Source organism: Phragmites australis, chromosome 20, assembly GCF_958298935.1.
Source record: "Phragmites australis chromosome 20, lpPhrAust1.1, whole genome shotgun sequence".
NCBI classification, from domain to species: Eukaryota; Viridiplantae; Streptophyta; class Magnoliopsida; order Poales; family Poaceae; genus Phragmites; species Phragmites australis.
This window is the reverse complement of record NC_084940.1, coordinates 5,090,417-5,111,861: the sequence shown is the minus strand read 5'-3', so window position 1 is coordinate 5,111,861 and position 21,445 is coordinate 5,090,417. Positions and strand designations below refer to the sequence as shown.

Below are 21,445 nucleotides of genomic sequence, written 5' to 3'. Positions count from 1 at the left end.
AATTTTTTGAAAAAATTATATCGAACAGCTTTTCTAACAAATTTATTATCAATAACCTTTTTGAACAAACTTTTGTCAGTAATTTTTCCAACACAACTTTATATCAGTTTAAAAAGAAAAAATGAAAAAAAGACTCACTTTCTCGACTCATACACTAGCGTGAGGCGTGCAGGGGGCATGCGAAGCCAAAATCCACGTGGGTGGGGCCTACTGGGGGGCAGGTGGAAGTGCAACGTTGCTCGAGTGAGCACGCTACGGAGCGAGCCAGCATGCGCACAGAACAGCAATTTTGGACTCGGTGTCACCCATGCTTTTCATCTTGGGTCGCTCGCGAGGGGTCAGGGCGAGGGACATGCAGAAGGAATCGACACTGGCGTTCGGATCCAATGGCTAGCATTGAGTGAACAGTGGCTACAGTAGCCAGGGCTTGAGAATACGCCGATTCTTTGCCCGTTAGCATATTTACTTGATTCCCTTGAGGGAGATAAGGACTCGTAGTCGACATAGATTCACGGGAATTATGGCGGCTGTCGGAGGGTTAACTCCTGTCGCAGGGATTCTGAGGGACCATTTTTTAGAGATTCGGCCGGGAGGATGATCCTGAATATGTTCGCCGGAGAAATAAATGGGTATGAATGCGATGGCCGGTGGGGTGGAATGATCTAGTGCGGAACGAAGTAAATGCGCTGGTGTTTAGACAGGTTCGGGCCGCACGGAGGCGTAACACTCTACTCCTGTATGGATACTATAAATGCCTTGAGAATGTCCCTCAAGGATGTTGCTGGTTACAAGAATGTTTGTCTAACTTAGAGCCTGGGGCTCCTTGTTCTTCAGTCTGCGTGTATCTACTGGCTTTGGGTGCTCTCGATCTTCTCTTCTCTTCGCTACTGCGAAAACTTCTCCAAAGCCTCTAAAACTTGTCTTTGTCCGTGCTGCCGGCTGCTTTAAATACCCGCCGGCAGTGGCGTGCCCTGAACGGGAGGGGGCACGAGTTCCGAGACACCATAAATGGAAATGACGTCATCATCACCTCTGTGCGAAGTGACCGGGGCTGGAAAATGCGTCCCACGCCCGGTCATCCGTCACCATAAATGCACTGGCAACGGGCGCTGTGGAGAGGGCCCACCAGGCAGCCGCAGAGCGGCCCGGCGTCCCCGCCTTGTCTTGTTCTCCTGCCACAGCAGCGCGGCAGACGGAACGCCTCGGCCCCAACGACGTTATCCCGAGGTGGGCCGGATGGCACGGGATGGGACCCGTGCATTCAATGACCCCACGCCCTCCTGCCAGAATGTGGCAGGAACTAACACCGAGCATGGCGGGAGCAGTTGGAGGTGACAGGCCACGTGCGCTCTTTAAATGCGGCCTTGGGCCTTTGACTGGCTGACACCTCATCAGTGGGCCCCTCGGGGGCCACTGTCAGGGGGCTCTCTGAGTCGTCGGGGAACCGAGTGCTCGGGGGTCACTGTTCACCTCCCCGAGCACTCTCTCCCGAGAATGCCCTTTCTTGATCCTCGGGGAACCGAGTGCTCGGGGGTACTGTTCACCTCCCCGAGCACTCTCTCCCGGGCACGCTTATACGGATCCTTAGGGGACCGAGTGCTCGGGGGTTGCTGCACGCAGCCCCGAGCACTCTTTCCAGGAACTTCCTTCAGTGGGTCCTCGGGATACTTGGGCGCCCAGGGGGCCACTGCTCGCGGCCCCGGGCACATTTCTCCTGGTACTTAGCTTTCCTGATCGTCGGGGGACTCGGGTGCTTGGGGGTCACCGTATACCTCCCCGAGCACTTTCTTCGCGGTACTTAAACTTCGCAGATCATCGGGGAACTTGGGTACTCGGGGACCACTGACTGTGGCCCCAAGCGCCCTCTCCCGGGACTTAATCTTTTTGACCTTGCGGAGGAGACTCCGCGGGATGGCGCCACGTGGCGGATTGCTGGCCTAGCCTCGGGATTCGGGGACCCTTGGTTCCTGATTCACCGACAGCGGCCGAGCTTATATATGGTTTGGGGAAGAATCTCGGTAGAATACGGCTGGCAAAGTGGATAAAGGCAAGAGGTAGACAACATGAATTGGGCCCAGAGGACCAACCATGAATCTGGGCTAAAGAAGGAAGCAGGGATCGAAGCGCGACGATGAAGATGTCGATTGGGAGGAGACGGAGAAGGCAAGGAGTCTGCTGCACTCGATTTCGTGCCTAGGCACCAACGGTTCCCGGGACACACGGGTTGGAGAGGGGAGAGGAGAGGGGCGAAGTGGTTGGATCCGAGGAGGGAGAGTGGGCATGTGGCGGTGGAGAGGAGGGAGGGTGGGGAACGGTGTGGGAGTCGGGGAGCGTGTGTGGCTAGTGATTTTGTCGATTATGTCGCTCGTGAAGGGTTGAAGGGTCAGGGTGGGGGACACGCGGAAAGAATCGACACTGGTGTTTGGATCCAACAGCCAGCAGTGAGTGAACAGTAGCTACAACAGCTAGGGGTCTAAGAATACGCCGATTCTTGGGCCGTTAGTGTATTTACTTGATTATTGCGCTTCTACTTCAGAGAGGCAAAGTCGGAGGATCCAGTTCCACTCTAAACCCTTCCTGATGCTACAGTAGAGAGAAGCTGATAGAGCAGGTGATCTCATTCTGGCGCCAATCCCATCGGCTCCCCCTCTCCTCTGGTGGCCTCTCCGACGGCCAAGGGGAAGGAGAATCGGGAAATCAACGGCAGGTGTGTATAGTATCCCTACTTTCCTTAGATAAGGCTAGATTGGTGTTAGGTTTCCCTAGGGTGATGCCGTCGTGTGAGGATTTTCACTCCCTTCGGATCTCCTCTGTCAACGGGCATCGGCTAAGGTGCCTCCTCCGACGAGAACCTCGGGAGAAACGACTTCCTCCACCTGGATGCGAACGGGTTGGATGGATTTGGTTTCCGCAGTTTTAGGTGCCGCTTTGTCTGGGTCCCTGATGTCCCAATTGATGGCACCAGTATGTTTTGGGTCACCGGCTCGCTCGGAGCGCTAGCTTGTTGATTTTCCGAACAACAAAGACGACAACTCTATTTTAACTTAATTAACTAACTAGATATGTTAATCCATCTAATTAGTTAATTAAATTAAACTAGAGCGGATCAATATGATCCCTACTCATCTCTAGTTTGGTGGTAGCTAGATGAGGACCTCACTGAACATATAGCTGCAACAGAGATCAACAATCCGGAGGTATGGCTGTTCCTTATGCAACAAACTTTATCTGCAAAGGACTTTCAGAAACTTCTAGTCATGTTGTTTTTAGAAATCAGGGCCATTACCCCGTTCCATTTAGAAACGCAGACAGTTAAGTTCATTACAGCATTCTCGCTTCTCGCTTACACAGTTACACACACCACCACCTTGATTTATACAGCAAAATAGACAGACATCAAAAGAACAAAGCGTTTTCCATTCACTATGCTTCCATCTTCAGTTTTGCTTCCGTCAAGTCTTCAATTCTTCAGTCCCAGCTTCTCATTAGGGCTGCAATCAAGGTACTAAATAGCGTTAGTAGCGGCTGTAATAGTGGTAGTAAGGTATAAACGCTACCGATACTAAGATAGCAATCTAAAATAGTGGATTGGAACTTAGCGGCTGCTATAGCGCTTGTAAGAATGCTTTAGCGTCCGCTATTTAGTCATGGTAGTGGTTCATTCCCAGCGCATTATTACTTTAAATTTTATTTTTTAAAACATTTGAACTTTTATTGCCTTATTACCTTGTTGCATGTGAGTTATGCTTCTAAACTCTAAGTTTTAATTGATTATTCTACTTTGCATGATTTTTTGATGGGAAAACGTCATAATATATACACTATTACACAAAAAATTAGATGTTTTTCAAATACAGCTATTGAAAGTTATTGCCTATTATCTGCTATCCACTATCATGATACCAAACAGCTACAACCCTACTATCTGCTATTTATTAGCTTGGATGCAGTGTCTTCTTTCACGTACTCGGTGAGGAGGGTGGGCACAGTAGCAGCACTGGGGAGCTCTCGCTATCTGCCCTAGGGTCGAAAAAAATGATCCATCTTCTGCAGCTCGGTATTCTTGCATAACACCTTCCACTTCTGAAATGTCTCACAATTCGGTGCCAAATAACCTGTATATCCATCCACAGCTCGTTATCAAAACACATCCTATTCCTAGTCTTCCAAATGCTCCACAAAGTAGCATCACAAATCATGTTGACATGCTTGTTTCTATCACTGTTGATCCAATGGCTTGCCGGATTTCGCACAGCACCTCTCTTATACAATGGTGGCAGAAAGCAATAAAGAAGGTCACTAAGCTCTTAAGGAAATAATTTAATGACTTGATTATATATTTTTGGTGGAATATATGGAAAGAAAGAAATCGGCGTACGTTTGATGGAGAGTGTCTTCTAGCTCTTCAGGTGGCTTTCAAAATTAAGGAGGACGTCGATCAATATCGGAGAGCATTCCTACTCCAATAGTTCAGCTGGTTGTCTTCTTGTTGTAGCTTGATGGTGACCTATTTTTAGGTGACTCTCGTATCTGTTGTAAGCAGTGCAGTATCCTCTCAAGCACATGAGCCATCTTATATTCTGGATAACTCGTTTTTCTCTTTTTCTTTAATAAAATTGGCAGAACTCTTGCTGTCATTTTGAAAACAAAAATCACTACTAATCCACCATCTTGCTACAGACTCATAATTATTTCCCACATTAAGACCTAAGACACCAGAAATGCATGCCCAAGCAGCTTTGGCTACCACACACTCAAAGAAAGGCTACCACACACTCAAAGTAAACATGATTGACACTCTCACCTTCATCACAGAAGAGGGATATATAATTCTAGTCATATGTTGGGCGGTCTGGGGAGCTCGTCGAAAGGCTTTACACGAGGACGTCTTTCAAAGCCCTCTGTCAACATTTGATTTTATCTCACAACTTCTTGATGGCATGGAACTAGCTGGGTTATGTGAGGAAAGTGCAGCAACATCTTCAATGAAGATCAAGCAACCAGATAGCTCCTCCTGAAGATCTTTTGAAATTCAATGTCGACGCCGCGGTGGCACGATCTGGCGATAAAAGAGCAGCGACAGTGCAGGGAACTATGTTGCTGCTACAGCCACTGTCATTAACAGGTTGGTTGATCCAGAGTCTTTGGAAGCATTGGCTTGCAATGAAGCAATATCCTTGGCGCTAGACATGGATGTGCGCGAGTGTGTGATAGCTTCAGATTGCTTGGAAGTGATCATGAATCTTCAGAAGCAGAACTAGTGTGCATACTCCTCGTTTCTAAAGGGGATAAAAGCCATGAGCACTTTGTTTCAGGAGGTCAATTTCAAGCATGAAGGTAGAGGTTCTAACAACGAGGCTCATGTTCTTACTGAAAGTGTTTGTAACCTGGCACCAGAGAGCTATGTTCGGCTCCTTCGGCGAACAGAAATGTTTCATGTACCTCGAAGCATAATGAATGAATAAGAGCCTGCCTTCTTCTTGCAAAAAAAAAAAAAAAAAAAAAAAAGAGAAGAAGAAGAAGAAACGGACAAAGCTCTAACAAATGATGTCCTAAAGTGGAACACGCTTTAGAAGAAAAATGCACCTCTTTATTTATTTTTTTAATGATCAAAATTCACCCATTTATCAACCTAACTACTTAAGGTAATCAAACTCAACTCATCTATTTAATCTCGAATCAAGATAGGCCAGTGAGTCAATTTCAACTCCAAAGTGATTCACAAGCCTCGAGCTTTTTCAGCACCATATCCCAACGGCCACCATCGATTTGTTATGATTTTAAGGCCATTCATTCCTTAGCACAAAGTCACAGTTCAAGCGGGTACATACACACCCCGTTCCAAAATAAACACTCCAACGGTCCAACCCGTGCAACTTGTCTCATACTAGCTGGAGTAGAAACTAATGCTGGAACAGCACCACTTCAGGCTACAAGATGAAATCAGCAGCTGAAACTGGATATTAAAGAGACGGCCCGTTGATGCCAAGATGACCAGAGAACTTCCCCTTGCATGCCGGGCAAATGTAGCCAAGAGAATCGGCCTGCTGCTCAGCGACAGTGCCAAAATGGTGGAACTGACTGTTGCACCATACGCATACCGATTGGAGCACGCACCCGCCGACCATCTTCGACAAGGACGGCCCCCAGCCTAACTGGAACGGAGGGGGGCAGCTACCGAGCTGTGGCGCATAACCTAACATCAGCGTTGGCTCAGGTACAGGTACAGAATCATGCCTGCTCATGCTACCATAAGGCGGAACTCCAGCTGAGGCCATCCTAAGTTGCTGCTCAAAGCTAGGATACATCGGCTGCTTCGGGCCACCAAATCCAAGTTGCAAATCACACTGTTTCAAGAACAATAAAATTATCAGGTCTATCTCCAGCATGCTAACAGATAACAGGACGGCATAAACAAACTTGATTAACAGAGACAGTGCGCGTACTTTACAAAATAGAACATGGTGAATAACGGCATGCACTACACCTATTTTTGAGACAGATAAGCATACGATATAGAAGTATTTACAATTCAACCACAGCAAAATGCGATCTCAAATAACATGTCTCAGTTATCAACTAAAAGAGCATCTTTTTCCTCCATGCCATATGGAGAGTAGCCCATACAATTAAAAGTTATTGCTGCTCAAAGATAGATTGGCCACATTTAAAAAAAAAACTTTCTATCACTCGTGTGAAAATCAATGCCATAAAACCCACTGAAAACCTAATCAGGCTAGTCTGCTAGATTAACTAGAGTAAATTTTCAGACAATTACTAAATAGGAACAAGGGAGTAGAGAGTCAGCATATCCTGCAAAAATTACCTGATCTTGGATAATCCTGCAAAGTGGAACATCTTCAACAGCACGAACCAAAGAGGTAAAGCTACCAAAATTGGTTTGCATGGACATAAAATCATCAATGTTCCCACTTGTGCCAGCTGTAGGGAGTGAGTCACAAGAAGGACCCGTGCCATTGTATTGATTTTCTAAGTCACTGCCAGATTTTTCCAGTACCTCAAGCATGGAACCCTTGATATCAAAATCCAGCGTGCAATGTTCATTTGGTTCATTGCGACTGGTGGAGCTAACAAAAGAACTCCTAATACTGTGGATATCAATTTCATCAGTTGCAGTACCACCAGTTAGTGTGTTTAGCTCAGATAATGAGTAGCAGCTTGCAAAATCAGTTTTCATATTAATGGCATTATTCAGCTGGGCAAGACTACTTTCTGTGATTGTACCATTGAAGATATCATTGTTATAAGCTTCAACATCAAAACCTGTTTCATTACTCGTCACGTTCTGTGAGTCTGCCAATGCTTCTTTGGCATTATCTTCACATCTGTTGCCATAGTTCTTGATTTCACGAGTCATTGAGCAGGAAGTGAAACAGTTCACATTAATTTGAGCAGGAGGGATAGGGCCCATGGTCAAATTAGACTGATACACCATATCATTTTTCTGGTTGACAAAATTTTCACCCTTAGAAGCGCTGTTCTGGTTGGCAAAGTTTCCATCCTTGCAAGCATTGTCATCGTTAGAGCTAGTACCGAAGCATTGGGCAATAATGGACGATCGAGTATCATCATCAGGAGTATTAGATGTTTCATAGTTTCCACCAGAAACAGGTGAAAATAGTGTATCCAAACAAGAATTGAGGTTTACATCCCTTATTCTGGCGCCACTTTTGATCTCATCATCTTTCAAAGAAGTCATTTCACAATTCATAATATTGTCCTCAAAAGGTTTCTCATTTTCGAAGCTTGTGGGATCGACCACATTACAAGCTATGTTGCAATCATCTGCCGGATCAGGCTCATCCACTGCTGTAGAAAGTGGGCTACTTTCTAGCTGGTTACTAAAATTATTTTCTTCAGGACAACTGCCCAATTTGACATGCAGTAGATCACAGGGCTCAGAGACTTGTTTGGATTGTGTTATATCAGCACACTCCATTGGATCATCTGTAGATTTGCTTTCACCAGGATAATCTGTTGTCGCAGAAACCACTTTAGGTATGCTACAAGTTTCATCGGGCCTGTAGAACTTTTCGGCACAATCTGCGTTGGAACGTTCTAAATCTCTTGAGCTGTCATTCTCATGAACATTTGTGGAGTTGCAAGTATTGAATTTGCTTTCAGCATCAATAGCAAGAGACGCTATAGCACCATGACATGCTCCATCATGGGCTTTATGGTCATCAGAATTGTGAGCAGGGTCCTGATGATGCCCAGAGATGGGTTCTCCAGCAACAGGTCCTTTTTCCTGTTCAGGAAAGCCAGGCAACTCCTTGAGAGGGTCCATATAATGCCCAGAGGCGGGTTCTCCAGCAGCAGGTACTTTTTCCTGTTCAGGAAAGCCAGTCATCTCCTTAAGAGGCTCCTTATGATACCCAGAGACATGCTCTCGAGCAGAAGGTTCTTTTTCCAGTTGTGACAACGCAGTCATCTCCTGAAACCCATGTGGCACTGCAACCAATGATGGTCGACCACCTAACTCAACTGAAAAAGGCCCATCAAACAAATTTGCTGGACTCTGACCTTGATACTTTACATCAGCAACACCGTGGCCAAAATTTCCAGGTCCCTCTTCGGAGGTCTTCTGACATTCCTGAGTCTCAAACTTTCCATCTATGCTGGTGCCCAGTTCGCCGGATTTACTAACCCTGCGCCTTTTAGCTTTCCTTTGGTGAAAGGACAACTGATGTTGCATATAGGCACTCTGGTCATGAAAAGTCAAATTGCATTTCCGACACCCCTTTATGTTAGTTTCTATCCGAGTTTCATCATTCTGAAGTTTTTGTTGATGAGAATCACTCAAGTGACTGAACAAAGTAACCGAAGTAACTGGCAATGCAATTCGCTTTTCCTCAATTGAATCGGTTTGCTGGTGAAGACCTACAGACTAATCAAACATACTTTTGAATTCAACCATGAAACCTTAAGTGTACAGATAATGTGCATACTCAAAAAAACTTACATTAAGAACATCCAAACCATGCACTCCTGCACTGTTACTCTGAGTGGCAGTTGGCTTTGCCTCTGGATATCCAAGAAGAGACATGAGATAGGAAGACACTTCTTTGAATGTAGCAAACTGATGTCCTTTGGGGCTGGAAAAGAATGTTATATGCAATTAGTGTCAGGCAAACAAGTGGTAGCAAAATAACATGACAAATGCAATCTGCTACTAAATGAGATGAGAAAAACTTCAAAAAATGCAGACAACCTGGTGCCGAGGAGATTTAACACTATAAAGACAATGCTATAGTGGCATACTGTTCTAGCAAACACTTGCTATCGCAGGTAGGCTCTTCATTAAACAACTTGAAAATAACATGAGTGGCAAAGTCAAAAGGAAATGCATGGATATTTTACATAGCACAAATATACCTTTCTTATGCAGATCATAAAAAGGGCAAGAAAAATCTTTGGAAAACGAGAATGGCCACCAAACCAGTGCTTTCATTAAACAGCCATCTGTAGGTTCACTAGGTTAGCACACATATAATGGGAAGAAAACACAAAGAAAGGTATGCAAACAATATGAAACTGCACCATTTAAGAAAAATGTAGAACCAATTAAGACTATTACAATAATCAAGTGTTTCCAAATATCAGGAATTCTTAGTGGGCAGTAGTTAGCGCCGGCAACCTCATGCACGTGGGAGCAAGGGGGGCAGCAGGGGGGAAGGGAGCAGGGGCTCACGGCACCTGCAGTCAGTAACCTCTGTTGCAGAGAAAGCAAGGGATAGAGGAGGGGAACAAACAATGACAGGGGCAACTTCGAAATTTCTGAGATTCTCTTACCGCGGCGGAGGTTATTGGCTGCAGCTATTGGAAAACCTAACAGTGATACAATTTTTCCATAATGTCATGTGTTCGCGATGGCACTAACATCAGTCTTGATGCGCTTACTTCACTAATTTCGCATGTTTGGGTATTAGCCTAATTTTCTCAAATGTAAATGAGCATGATCATTGATCAGACATATGCAGCTCGTAGCTGTTAGCCTGTCACTATATGTTTTTGAGCACTTGAGCCAGGCCGATCTGAGGGTCACACACTTACTCAGAAGCATATTACACACACAAATCCTATGTTCCTAATCTCGGTTTAATGTTTTCTTCAGGTTACTGAACTATTGACAACTTTGAAGACATCTCCCTACCAAAGAGTAAATATGCAATCTTTCTCCAATATAAGCATTGTGAGGCCACCATGATCCTTTTTAACACCATTGTGTACAGTTCCATTGCATCATCTTTGGAACACAAAATCTGAATCATCATTCGTACTCAGAACACCTATAAACTGACGCCTACTACAATCAAAACAAGCATGCTTGTGTAGAAGGGCAAACCTCACATAATGTCGGCAATTAATCCATGCCACACGCTCCTTCCGCTTGAGCCCAAGCAGCAGCTTCCAACCACGGGGCAGGTGGTCACCAAACATGCCGGCATCAACGAACTTCCTCCGACGCCTCCGGCTCCCCCACTGCCCTTCCAGTGCATTCATGAATCCCAGCAGCTCGGATTCCACCCCCAATCCAGCCGTCCGCTTCCGTAGCTCCTCCCCGTACGGGTCCACCAGCTCCGCGAGCCTCGCCAGATCAACTGCCACACCCTTCGGGTTCATCACCTCCCTGTCGGGATCCACCGCCGCCGCCAGCGGTAGGGAGGGCGCTGGTGCCGTTATCGCGGGCGCGGTTAGGGTTTGCGTTCGGGGCGGAATCGGGAGCGGAGGTGGGTACGAGGGGTCGTCGCGCGAGAAGAGACGTTGGAGGTGGAACACAATGAGGCGGTTCTCGGAGTCCTCCTCGGTGGGGGCATATGCGGCAGAGGAGGAGAAGGCGGCGGCGGCGGCGGTGGCGGTGGGGCTCAGATTATGGGAGATGTTGGTGGCGACGCGGTAGCGAGAGAAGGTCTGCTTGCGGGAGCCAGCGCTCTCGTTGAAGACGGCGCGGTCGATCTTAGAGGGAGGTAGGAAGTCGGCGTCGCTGCGGCGGCCGCGGCGGGGGTCGACGGCGTAGGGCGATGCCGCCGCGAGCGCCACGAGATCCGACTGCGTCAGAGCCCGGAGGTCCACCACGGCAGCCACGTCCATCCCCATGGCACCCGGCGACGGCGCCAGCGGCTCGCGACGGACGGGGGTTTGGGGTTTGGCGGATGGGAACGCAAAGAATGCGGGATGCGAGGAGGACGATGCGGATGGAACAAGTGAGGGTGAGATGAGGAGGACGATGCGCATGGGAAGCAAATTCGAACCTGTCTAGAAAAGACCCCATCACGTCATCGATCTTAATAGTTAGGCTAAAAAGTAAAGAGGGATAAACAGATTTCGATCGCGTTTGTTGCGAGGCTGCTTGTTCGGTAGTGTGTATTTTTTTTAAAAAAATCACTAATATGTTTATCATATGTACTAATTTTAAAAATGATATTAAATTATTTGATGAAAAAATAAACAGACAATCAAACACCATCTTTATCAACCAAACTAAACATATATATAACTAATCAAATAAATCTTTTTACATCTTCTACTAAACTCAATCTAACTCCTTAGATACGAGCATGCTACACTGAGCCATGCGGGCAACTAAACGAGCCCACGTGCGTCCGCGATTTGATCGACTGAACCCAGCAAGTCTGTCCCAAGGGACCCAGCCGGCGCCCGCCGCCGGCCGATGGCGCGCCGCCTCTTCTGCGCCACGAGAGCGCTCCTTCTCCCGGTCCCAGCTCCCGTGCCGTCGCCCTCCCCTGCCTCGCTCCTGCCGCTACTCCCATGCAAGCGGCGCAAGAAGATCAACAGCGCCGCGTCCGGCGTACGTTCCGCTTCGCCGTCCCGCACCGCCGGTCGATGCCGCTCGACGCCGAGGACGCCGACCGCCTCGACTTGGCCACCACGTTCCCGCTGGTCTCGCCGTACACCAACGGCGCGCTGCTCAAGCCATGGACGACTGAGGCCGAGAAGTACCGCGTCGGAGTGGTCCACGAGTTCCTGAGCCTGACGCTGGAGAAGCGCGGGCTGATCCACCACATATTCGAGTTCAAGGAGCTCGGGCTCACTCGGCACATGTACGAGTCGCTGCGGAAGCAGAACCGCGCGTTCTACCTCGCCGGCACGGAGATGAACTGGGCCCTGTTCCTCAGGGACGCTTACGACGACAATGGCGTGCTCAAGGAGAAGGGTCCCCTCGTGCTATTCAACGAGAAGCTGCAGCGCTACTCGTGCATGACCAAGCTGGATCCCGGAGAGAGCATGGCTGATGTTGCAGGCTTGGATGAATAGAATCAGCTTCCAGTTTTGGGGCTTGAGCATCTCTTGTTCCTGCCATGGGAACTCAAGTGTGCATGTCAGGTATACCGTTCTCGCTCGAATTGCTTTGTGTCCTTCATTGTCAACAGATTTTTCAATTGTCTGAATACCTAGTTCAAATGCATTATCACAGTTCAGATTCATTAGGTTAGTTTATCTAGTTCAAAATCGGGGTTTGTATCAATTTTACACCTTTTCCCAGATAAATATGCACCTTTCCATTTGACAATGCTCACCATTGCATATTTGGACATTGGTATCTGTTCTTCTTGATGACAAATTGCTTTTAGAAACAGCAGTGGCTTGTCTATATCCATCTTTACCCATTATCTCGTGCGTTTGGTCAATAATTACTTTGTTGTGTTCTTTGAAGAAGATGTTTGACTTCCTACTTCGCGCCACATTGTTCTACGCTTGCCATGCTTCAGCTTTGTTTAGTGTATTTAGAACATGTGCAAGGTATCGCCTGATTTGCTTAAGCAAGCACCAATCCATCTATCTTCGCCAAAGTCTCGCCGTTTTATTTAACAAGCACTTATGCATCTCTGATTGCGTTGTGTGTCCTAGTCTTTGCCTGTTTTGCTTAAACAAGTATTTCGGATAATTAGATAATGCATCAGAAATACAATCGTCATTTGCACCACTTTTTGCAGAGAATGTAAATCATTGCATTGATCATTCATCTAATGTCTTACATTGTTCACTGGCCCTATTATGTTTATAATCATTATTATCAAAGGCTCAGACCTCGAGTCCATTGCAGGTGTCATCCTCCTAGTCCCCTACCAACATGGACCTCTGAAGATCACCAACTGTGAGAGCTGCCTTCATAGACCATCCACATCCAGAGATCATGTTGTGCTCCACTGTCCAAGTATACACATTCAATACTGCTTCCGGGAATTCCAGTTTCGTTCATCAGGTGATTGCACGATTGCACAAGCAATAATATGTTTCAGAGCATGCATCAGTGAAGCCCTGAATTCAGAGATTCCTAAGGCCAACTCCAACGTAGTTGGCTTCCGCATTGTAAAATATTGTGCCGACGTGTTTTTCTTGCTTTTACCGATCGCAAGCGGTAAATGAGTGCTCCAACAGCGTCGGTTTCTAGCTCTACAGGAATGCCGACGGAAATCGACGACTGCAAATCTGCGGAAGGATACGGGATGCCGAATTACTGTTCATAACGTATGCATGTGGGTCCGAGGAGAGAAGTAGAGTAATGGGAGGAAGAAAATAGAGTAGCTGTTGGAGATAAAAAAAATAGAAGATACTGTAATAGTGTTAGGAGATGTTATAATAGTATTATAGAGGATAAATTTTTAAAGTATCTATTGAAGATAGCCTAAGTTGCTGCATGTGTGTGAGGCCATTGCAACAAGCTGAAGGTTGAAGTTTTGCCCTTTAATAAGCTCCTTAGGTTGCTGAATCAGGTTGAATTCTCACTAGTTTGTAGACGACCTGACGGGGACTTCCCCCTGTTTATTGCCCGTTCTGTTAAAAAGGTTTTTCCTTTTCATGAAAGGCTGCTATCTTGTAAAGGTTGGTGATTATCTGTACGGTAAATTGTATATTCGGTGCCAAGAAATGAGATGGCTTTATTTGCCAGAAATCGCCGTTGGCATATAACATACCCCATTGCTAGCACCACTTCCACTAGACGTCTTCAGTCAGATTGTGAAGTTGTGGAAGGACGGGCGCTTTGCTTCTTTCCAATGCGACTGTTATGCAGCATGTCGTTTTTGCATCCTCTACCGGGCTTCTGTTCATTCCAGATGTGGCGGGAAGGGTGTAAACCTGCTCAGCTCTGGGAGGAAACGCGTCGGCAATGCACCGATGCTAACTTGCTAAGCTTTATTGCGTTTATTAAATATTTATTATTTAGAGCACTTTCAGTAACATTAAAAAAAGAAGGTTAGCATATATCTAAAAACTGTGCATGCATATTTTAGATTTATGATATGCATATCTATTTTTACATTTGGGCATGCAACACTTATATATAACCCACTTCAATGTATAGCAAAAAATAGAGAAAGTATTTGATAAAAACATATATCTGTTCGTCTGCTCTTAAATGTAGTTATATAAGTAACTTTGTGAAAAATCTTAAGTAAATTAGAATAGATCCATGAGCAATTTAAGAAACAAGTTAAGATAATTTAGATCAGATGTTCAATAAATTTATAAATAAATTAAAATAATTCAAAGATAATATCAGATCTAGCTGCTACATATTTTCAATAAAAAATAGAATAATTTATGAATAATTTTACTGCATGTAAATTAAAAAAAAAATTCAAAGTCATAAGTAATTTTATATACTTTCAGAAACAAAATAGATGTGTACGCTATATAGGACTAAAACATGCGTGTTAAAATGATAATTTCGCAGGCATGATGTGTAAAAAGGCTGGACTAAAAAAGTGGCAACCTGATCAAAAGAAATTTCCGACCTGCCGGATTCGAACCAGCGACCTAAGGATTTAACTGCAAACACTACAGTCCTCCGCTCTACCAACTGAGCTAAGGTCGGTTTGTAGCAAAGGAAACAAAACAACAATAAAATTATAGATGACCAAGGCTTTTAGTAGTCTAGCGGAACGAATCGTTGATGGCTCGCACCTCCCAGAAGGCCAGGACGTGATCCTGTCATATCGCTCACGTCTAGACAACTCCATATCTTGACCTTCGCTACCAATTTTCCCACCTGTTTAGGACTTTAGGTGCATCATTATCTCACTCGAAAGCATTCCGAATCAGCGCTTTGTTAGGATTGACTGCTTGAAATGATCCACTGCCGTCGGTGGAGCTCCTTTCGAACAAGCAGTAACAAATAAGAAGATATACGAGGGAGACGAAGAAGAGTCGAGATACCGACCAACGGACAGAGTGACCGGTGAACCACCCAAGAGGATCTAGTCAGAGGGGAACAGTAGCCGTGACTTTAGACAAATGTGAGACGTTGGATTTGAAGCGGACAGATAAGGTTTAGTTCTACAGTGATGCTACAGTGAATATGCTACAATAAAATCACAGTTACTATAGTACACGTCACAAAACCCTGCTCCGCTCTGCCTTTACCTAGTAGAGGAACCGGATCCGAACCACGCAACAAGCCACGCAACAAGCCTCGTGTGGCCCGGGTCCAACAGTAGAGAGAAAAGCGTGTAAGAGTATCTATAGTAGACTAGTTAAATTTGATCTTTTATATCTTTATTTAGCTACCCATTTTATAAGATTCAGTCTCTTTATTTCTATACATTCTATCAGATTAGTAAAATCTCACTCTATATATATCTCATGTATCTATATTTTATCATACCCAATTTATTTGTAACGACTATTTTTTTTTTTTTGCAACGGTTAAAGTACAAGCTGTATGAGCACACACTAAACATTAATATTTCCCATTTGACTTAGGATTACCAATACTTTTATAAATTAGTATATTAGTTAAGATGAATATTCACCAATTTTGCCAGATTTTTGGGAAATAAATTTATGTCCTAAAAATTCAAGCGAAATACAAAAACAGTTAAATTTGAGAAATTTTCATTTAAAATTTGTAGAATATTTTTAGTTAGAACCAGTTAAAATGCGTTCTCTATTATTTATTTTATGAGCAAAAAATCAGTGTGATTTTAGAAGCTTAAGAAGTTCACTTTTTAGATTTATAAAAGAGGGGAAAATGAATGAATTTTTGAAACATTCGACAACTTGCTGCCTTCTCTCCTCCCACCACGTGCACAGGAGCCAAGCTAGGGATAGCGAGGGATTTCAGCTCGCTACATTTGCTTACGCTAGAGGGGATAGCGTGTCTATAGGATAGCGATGCCATTGCTGTATCTGCTAGGGAGCGTTTTTTCACGGATTCAGACAAAAGTAGTGATGGCGTGTGGTTTGGAGTTTTTTTAATATTATAATTTTGTACAGAAATTTAAAAAATAATATAGAAATACCAAAAAATTTTAAAAAATACCTATTTGTGGCATGGTCCCGCGAAAAATGAGTTTTCGCATCCTCAGCACGCGAAATCTGGGTTTTTACGACCTGGATATTCAAAAACCAGTTTTCGCGGTCTGAAGGCTTGAAAAATTGTTTTTCAGGCCTAAAAACGCGAAAATAAGTTGTCACGGCTTGAGGGTGCGAAAATAGGTCTTCGCGTATTGATGGTGTGAAAATAGGTTTTCACTGCCTACATGAGCAAATAATGGTAAGATAAGTATCATAGAACCCGGTACAAATGTTACATATGCTGATGAACATCACATGTGACATGCTGATAAACCATAAAGAGCTGATCACAACAAACGTTAGTATGTACGGTACACCTAAAGATTAACCTAATAGCGTGTTGCTGCTAAACCTAGCATGTCTTAGGGAAACAAAATATGTCGGATTACAATAGATGCTCTCTATTAAGTGCATCTAGGATATTTGCCCTTTCTCAGAGTATCGGGACCCTCCGTCTTAGCACGACGGACCCTCTCCCTATTCCTTTCTCTCTCTGCTTTGCGTACTTCAGCCGCGACACGCTCCTTCACAACATTCCTGATGTGATCCTCATCTTGTCGCTTCATCCGTAGTTCCTTCTGATGTCGCTCGTACTCGCGGCGTTCATAAGCTTCCCTCCTCTATCGTATCCTCATGTCCACCCACTGCTTATGGTGCTCATTTTTTACTTGTATCTAATCATTGCATGAAGTCACATATAGGTGAAGGAGACTGGACAAATAAAATAAGATGGAAGATTAGTAAGACAGTACATGAAATCGTATGGAAAGTGCCACATGAGTGATCTATGTCGCTATACCGGTGAGTACTCATATGGCCCATATTGAGGCTTATCATACTGGTAGTTGGCACATATGAAGAAATGTATGCTATAGATGTAGGAGATGTCTTGGGACTCGTTAAGCCTACAAGGATCACCACAGAAGCACATTGGTAGTTCGACCTCTTAGGGGGTGAAAATCTTCCAATGTTTCTTGGGTGGGTTTGGTGGAGCTGAGGAAGATATTGCAGTTGAGGGAGCCGAGGAAGGAGTGGTGTATCTATGGATGAGGGTGGGGGTATTTATGGTGGTTGGGTGCTAGTGCATAGACTGAGTGCATGGACTTGGCTGCGGGCTGGAGCATAGGATTCCCTATAAAAACTAAAAAAATTGTGGTATTAATATTTGGTGTGGTTGTTTTATTATGAAAAAGTTCAAAAATAAGTTATTGTTGCATCTATAATGAGCCATGGAATCCTATGAAAGCATTGAACATAGGAAAAACATATTGGTAGAATGATAAATCATGTCCATTTCATTGATGAAAGAAAAGTACATCACATATAAGGGTCATCGTAAGCATTTATTGTCTGTCTGTGGATACAGAATATAAAGTAATATGGACCGACTCGTACTCTACTCGTACACAATCTACAATAAGTTACAGTGGCATGTTGTACTCTATCGCTAAATAAAGCATGCCATATGGAACACAGACAGTTGGGTGCAAGAAAATATCTATTGGGTTGGTGGAAAAGTTGAAAGCTTCTCATCGAGATATTCCCAGCGGATCTCTTGTAAGTTGCATCCATAGGGGCAGTATTTGCTGCACACGTACTCTTGTGTCAGTTCATGTGCCACAGGTCCCGACACAGCAGGTAGGCCGCACATGCATTATGGAGGAACCTGCATGTTGCAGCATGTAGTGAGGTACTTATCTCACCACTCTTCATTGAGTTCCTGCAGCCTCAGCTTTGGCCGTTCAACATCCCCACGCCTCATTGCCTGAGCCTCTCCGTAGCCATAGTTTATGTTCACGTACTTTTCTTCGTTCGCATACCATTCGTACTTATACCTAGGCTTGTCGTACTGTTAGAGGGAAGCATATGAATTAGATGAAATTTGTAGCATGGTAGGATGTTATGTACACTTACCCCACATCTGTATCAAGCAGCCGTGGTAAGCGGGAACGGTTTTTGACGTTCTATTTTATTGTAGTCGCATTGTGGCATGCCTGCCTCGTGTGCTTCTATCTGCAGCTTAATATCCCTCTTCTTCTGCTATGTGTCTTTATTTATCTTTCGCTTTTTCGTCCTCACACAGTCACACTTGAGTCTAGCAAGGATGTTGTGCCATAGCTCGTAAAGGCTCATTTTGCCCTTACCCTTGTTGGACCCGGACTAGTTGCCATGGAAGGGATTGTGTTAGACTATGTTGGAGATGAAGTAGCCATAGGTTGGTTATCCTTATATACACCCGGTTGCCATGGAAGGGATCATGTTGTCATTTAATGTTGACGACCCGTGCATGATTTAATGCTGCAGTGCAATGCGATGATGGGTCGTTGTAGTTCGATAATTGACATACACCGAGATTGTGGTGTAGATGAATTACTCAGTCTGTATGCACTAAAGAGTATAGTGAATGCATTGGATGCCTTCCTGCAACGAGGGGTCAGTGGACACAGAGTAGTTGGCAGTATGCGGTCACATCGCTCATAAAAGGTGGCAGCGTGTGGTCACATCACTCATAAAATATGGCAGTGTGTGGTCAGTCATGTGAGTGAGCAGTCTTTTCAACTCGAAAGCATCTTCAATGTCTTCAGACATGACACATTTTCTAGATACATTGCTTTCTCTATAGCAATGCTAATGAGTTGCCTTTGACGGTGATGCCTTTTTACTCAATGATAAATGATATTTACAGAAAGTTAGGTATACATCTGATTGCATCTAATTTGCAAACCAATGTAAAGAAAGAACCTATGTTACCCTAGCAAGGCTAGGTTTACTTGGAGAGTTGATTTGTCAGGTCGATTTATCACTTTGCATTTGACCTCGCTGAAGGACTTCAATGGTGCCACCATCCATTACTAGTGGTAGTGTTCGTATTGCGAACGATATTGATGTGGAAAGTTGCACGCAGATAAGTTTCAAAGCGGCTAAGATTACAACCTAATTTTTATTATTTCTATGGACATCTACAACTACCAAATACCTCAAATTAAATTATACACCTATGATAACATTACAAAATCTATATTTCATTTCTCGACTCATTTATCCTATAGTAAATATTGCATCCACCTAATAATTATAACCTAATATTATTATTTCACACCGATGTTACAATTTCTACAATAAAACTACATTTTCTAAACTATTTCCTAACTCTATTTTTACATCGCACTATAATTTTTACAACTAAACTAATTTTTTTAAAACTATACTAAAATTGTATCTAAATTTTTTAAACTACTTTACATTATTTATACGAACAAGAAAAACATAAAAAAAAATTATCTTCCAATAAAGATGTTTCTCCTTCCTCCTCCTCTCCTCCTTCCTCCGGCCCCTCTCCCTCCTTCTCTTTCCTCCTTCCTCCCCTCATTCTTCTTCCTCGCTCTTTTCTATTTGGGTCTGCTCGACCGAACTCAAATCGCACAGAACGCAAATGGCACTAAGAGAAGGAGGGGCCACGCACTGCGTGTATAAGGGTGGAGAGTTTTCGTGCCCCCAGAACGCGAAAACCTCGGGATTTCGAGCGCCCAGGCCCCAACAACTCTGACATGTCAGTTTTTTTCGTGTGCCGAGGCCGCAACAACTTGTTTTCGTGCCCTCAGGCCGTGAAACTAATTTTCGCACCTTTAGACAGCGAAAACCACCTTACTACGTCCATGTGGGGATTCTATAGAGATTTTCGCGTGCTAAGGACTAGAATAGGTATTATTTTTTTTTTGTAAATTTTGGTATTTATGTATTATTTTTGAAATTTTTGTACAAAATTATAACATTAAAAAAACTCTATGGTTTGTCATATCTGCTGGACACAGGTTCAACTTATCGACAGTTACCACTCGAAAATCATGGTAACCGAGCTTACCACTCCGCATCGATAATAGAAACCAATCGGTTTTCGAATTTAAATTCAAAACATTCAAAAAATCAAAAAAATCTTAAAAAACTAGAGATAATTCTAAGACCTTCTGTGGAAAAAAATTTAAAAATAATGTCGTTTGCATCATATTCTATATGGTGGAAGTTTGAAAAAAAAAGAAAAAAGTTGAAGCGTACAACTCATTTATTAACTTATGTTAAAAAAAATCTTAACATATAAACATATTTTTTCTTGTGTAGGGAGTATCTTAAGATGATCTTTAAAATTGGTTTCAATTCATTTAGAATTTTATTAATTTCTCCATAATTTTTACAAAGTTTAGAAGCATAAAGTGAATATGTTAAGAAACAACAATGTAATTAAAATTTTCATGCCTACCATTATTTTTCCAACATAAAGTATAGAATAAGTAAACTAATAATAGTGGTTTCACTAATTTTGGAGGTGTGATGAGTTAGTTATAAATTAATCTAGTTGCAACATATTTACACAATTCTGTATGTAACAATAACTATTTCATGAGTTCATGTATTTTTAAAAGACATAGGATCATGTAAGAAGACTAACAAAATTAGTTTCATGATTTTTGGATTAGCAAAGAGTAAACTATGCATTTAACTAGGATTAGCAAATACATTTTCTCACATAAAATATTCAACTTTTTTATGAGTATAAATAATTTTATCATGTAGATCATGTTACAAGGAAACTAAAATTTTTTATTTCACTTGATTTCAAGCTTAGATGAAATAGTTATTGATTTTACAAGGTTGAGCCTTTTTTGGTTTTTTTTTAACTTCACTGAATTTCGAGAAAACCGTTCGATAAATCACTAAAACCGAATGATTACCGACGAATTCGAACGGTTACCGATAATTCGAAAAGTACGAAAAAACCGCTCAATAAATCGCTAAATGCGGTCAGTAACCGTAGCAAACCAACCTGTTACCGTTTGGTTGATTTGGTCTGAATTATTACCGAATTTCAAATTTAACCGAGCAAATTTTGAATAAATTCTCACCGAATTTTGCCCAATTAACACGATAACCGTGATTTTTGGTAACAGCCGGCGACAGAACTCGAGTCGTCGAGCGGCCGATGTGCTGTTGTTCTGTTTCTGTACCGCCAAGCAGCTCCCGCCGGAACTTTCAGAAAAAAAAAAATCAGAGGTGTGGCCGCATGGGCAGCGTGCTGCGGTGATTACCATCACCGCGGGACAAAGCGGAA

At 43.6% G+C, this 21,445-nt stretch overlaps 2 protein-coding genes and 1 non-coding gene across 3 annotated transcripts; 1 reads left to right on the top strand and 2 right to left on the bottom strand.

Moving 5' to 3' along the window:
* Positions 1-5,747: 5,747 nt before the first annotated feature.
* LOC133901789 (uncharacterized) lies at positions 5,748-11,303 on the bottom strand. The gene is made up of 4 exons (XM_062343287.1): positions 10,367-11,303; positions 8,984-9,116; positions 6,827-8,908; positions 5,748-6,347 (listed from the first exon to the last, which is right to left on the bottom strand). Exons 1-4 carry the CDS (start codon positions 11,254-11,256, stop codon positions 5,964-5,966), a joined length of 3,489 nt encoding a protein of 1,162 aa, XP_062199271.1. The 5' UTR covers positions 11,257-11,303; the 3' UTR covers positions 5,748-5,963.
* Positions 11,304-11,790: 487 nt separating this feature from the next.
* On the top strand, positions 11,791-12,297 carry LOC133902390 (protein WHAT'S THIS FACTOR 1 homolog, chloroplastic-like). The gene has a single exon (XM_062343975.1). The coding sequence runs from the start codon at positions 11,791-11,793 to the stop codon at positions 12,295-12,297; it is 507 nt and encodes a 168-aa protein (XP_062199959.1).
* Positions 12,298-14,774: 2,477 nt separating this feature from the next.
* TRNAY-GUA (transfer RNA tyrosine (anticodon GUA)) lies at positions 14,775-14,860 on the bottom strand. Its single transcript is given in 2 exon segments — positions 14,775-14,810; positions 14,824-14,860. It is a non-coding gene; the product is annotated as a tRNA-Tyr (tRNA).
* Positions 14,861-21,445: the final 6,585 nt, after the last annotated feature.

Coding starts and splice junctions, on each gene's coding strand:
- LOC133901789 (XM_062343287.1), bottom strand. CDS start 11,256: ATGCGCATCGTCCTCCTCATCTCACCCTCACTTGTTCCATCCGCATCG. Junction 8,909..8,983: donor ATGGTTTGGATGTTCTTAAT/GTAAGTTTTTTT, acceptor ATGTTTGATTAG/TCTGTAGGTCTTCACCAGCA. Junction 6,348..6,826: donor GCAGGATTATCCAAGATCAG/GTAATTTTTGCA, acceptor TTCTTGAAACAG/TGTGATTTGCAACTTGGATT.
- LOC133902390 (XM_062343975.1), top strand. CDS start 11,791: ATGCAAGCGGCGCAAGAAGATCAACAGCGCCGCGTCCGGCGTACGTTC.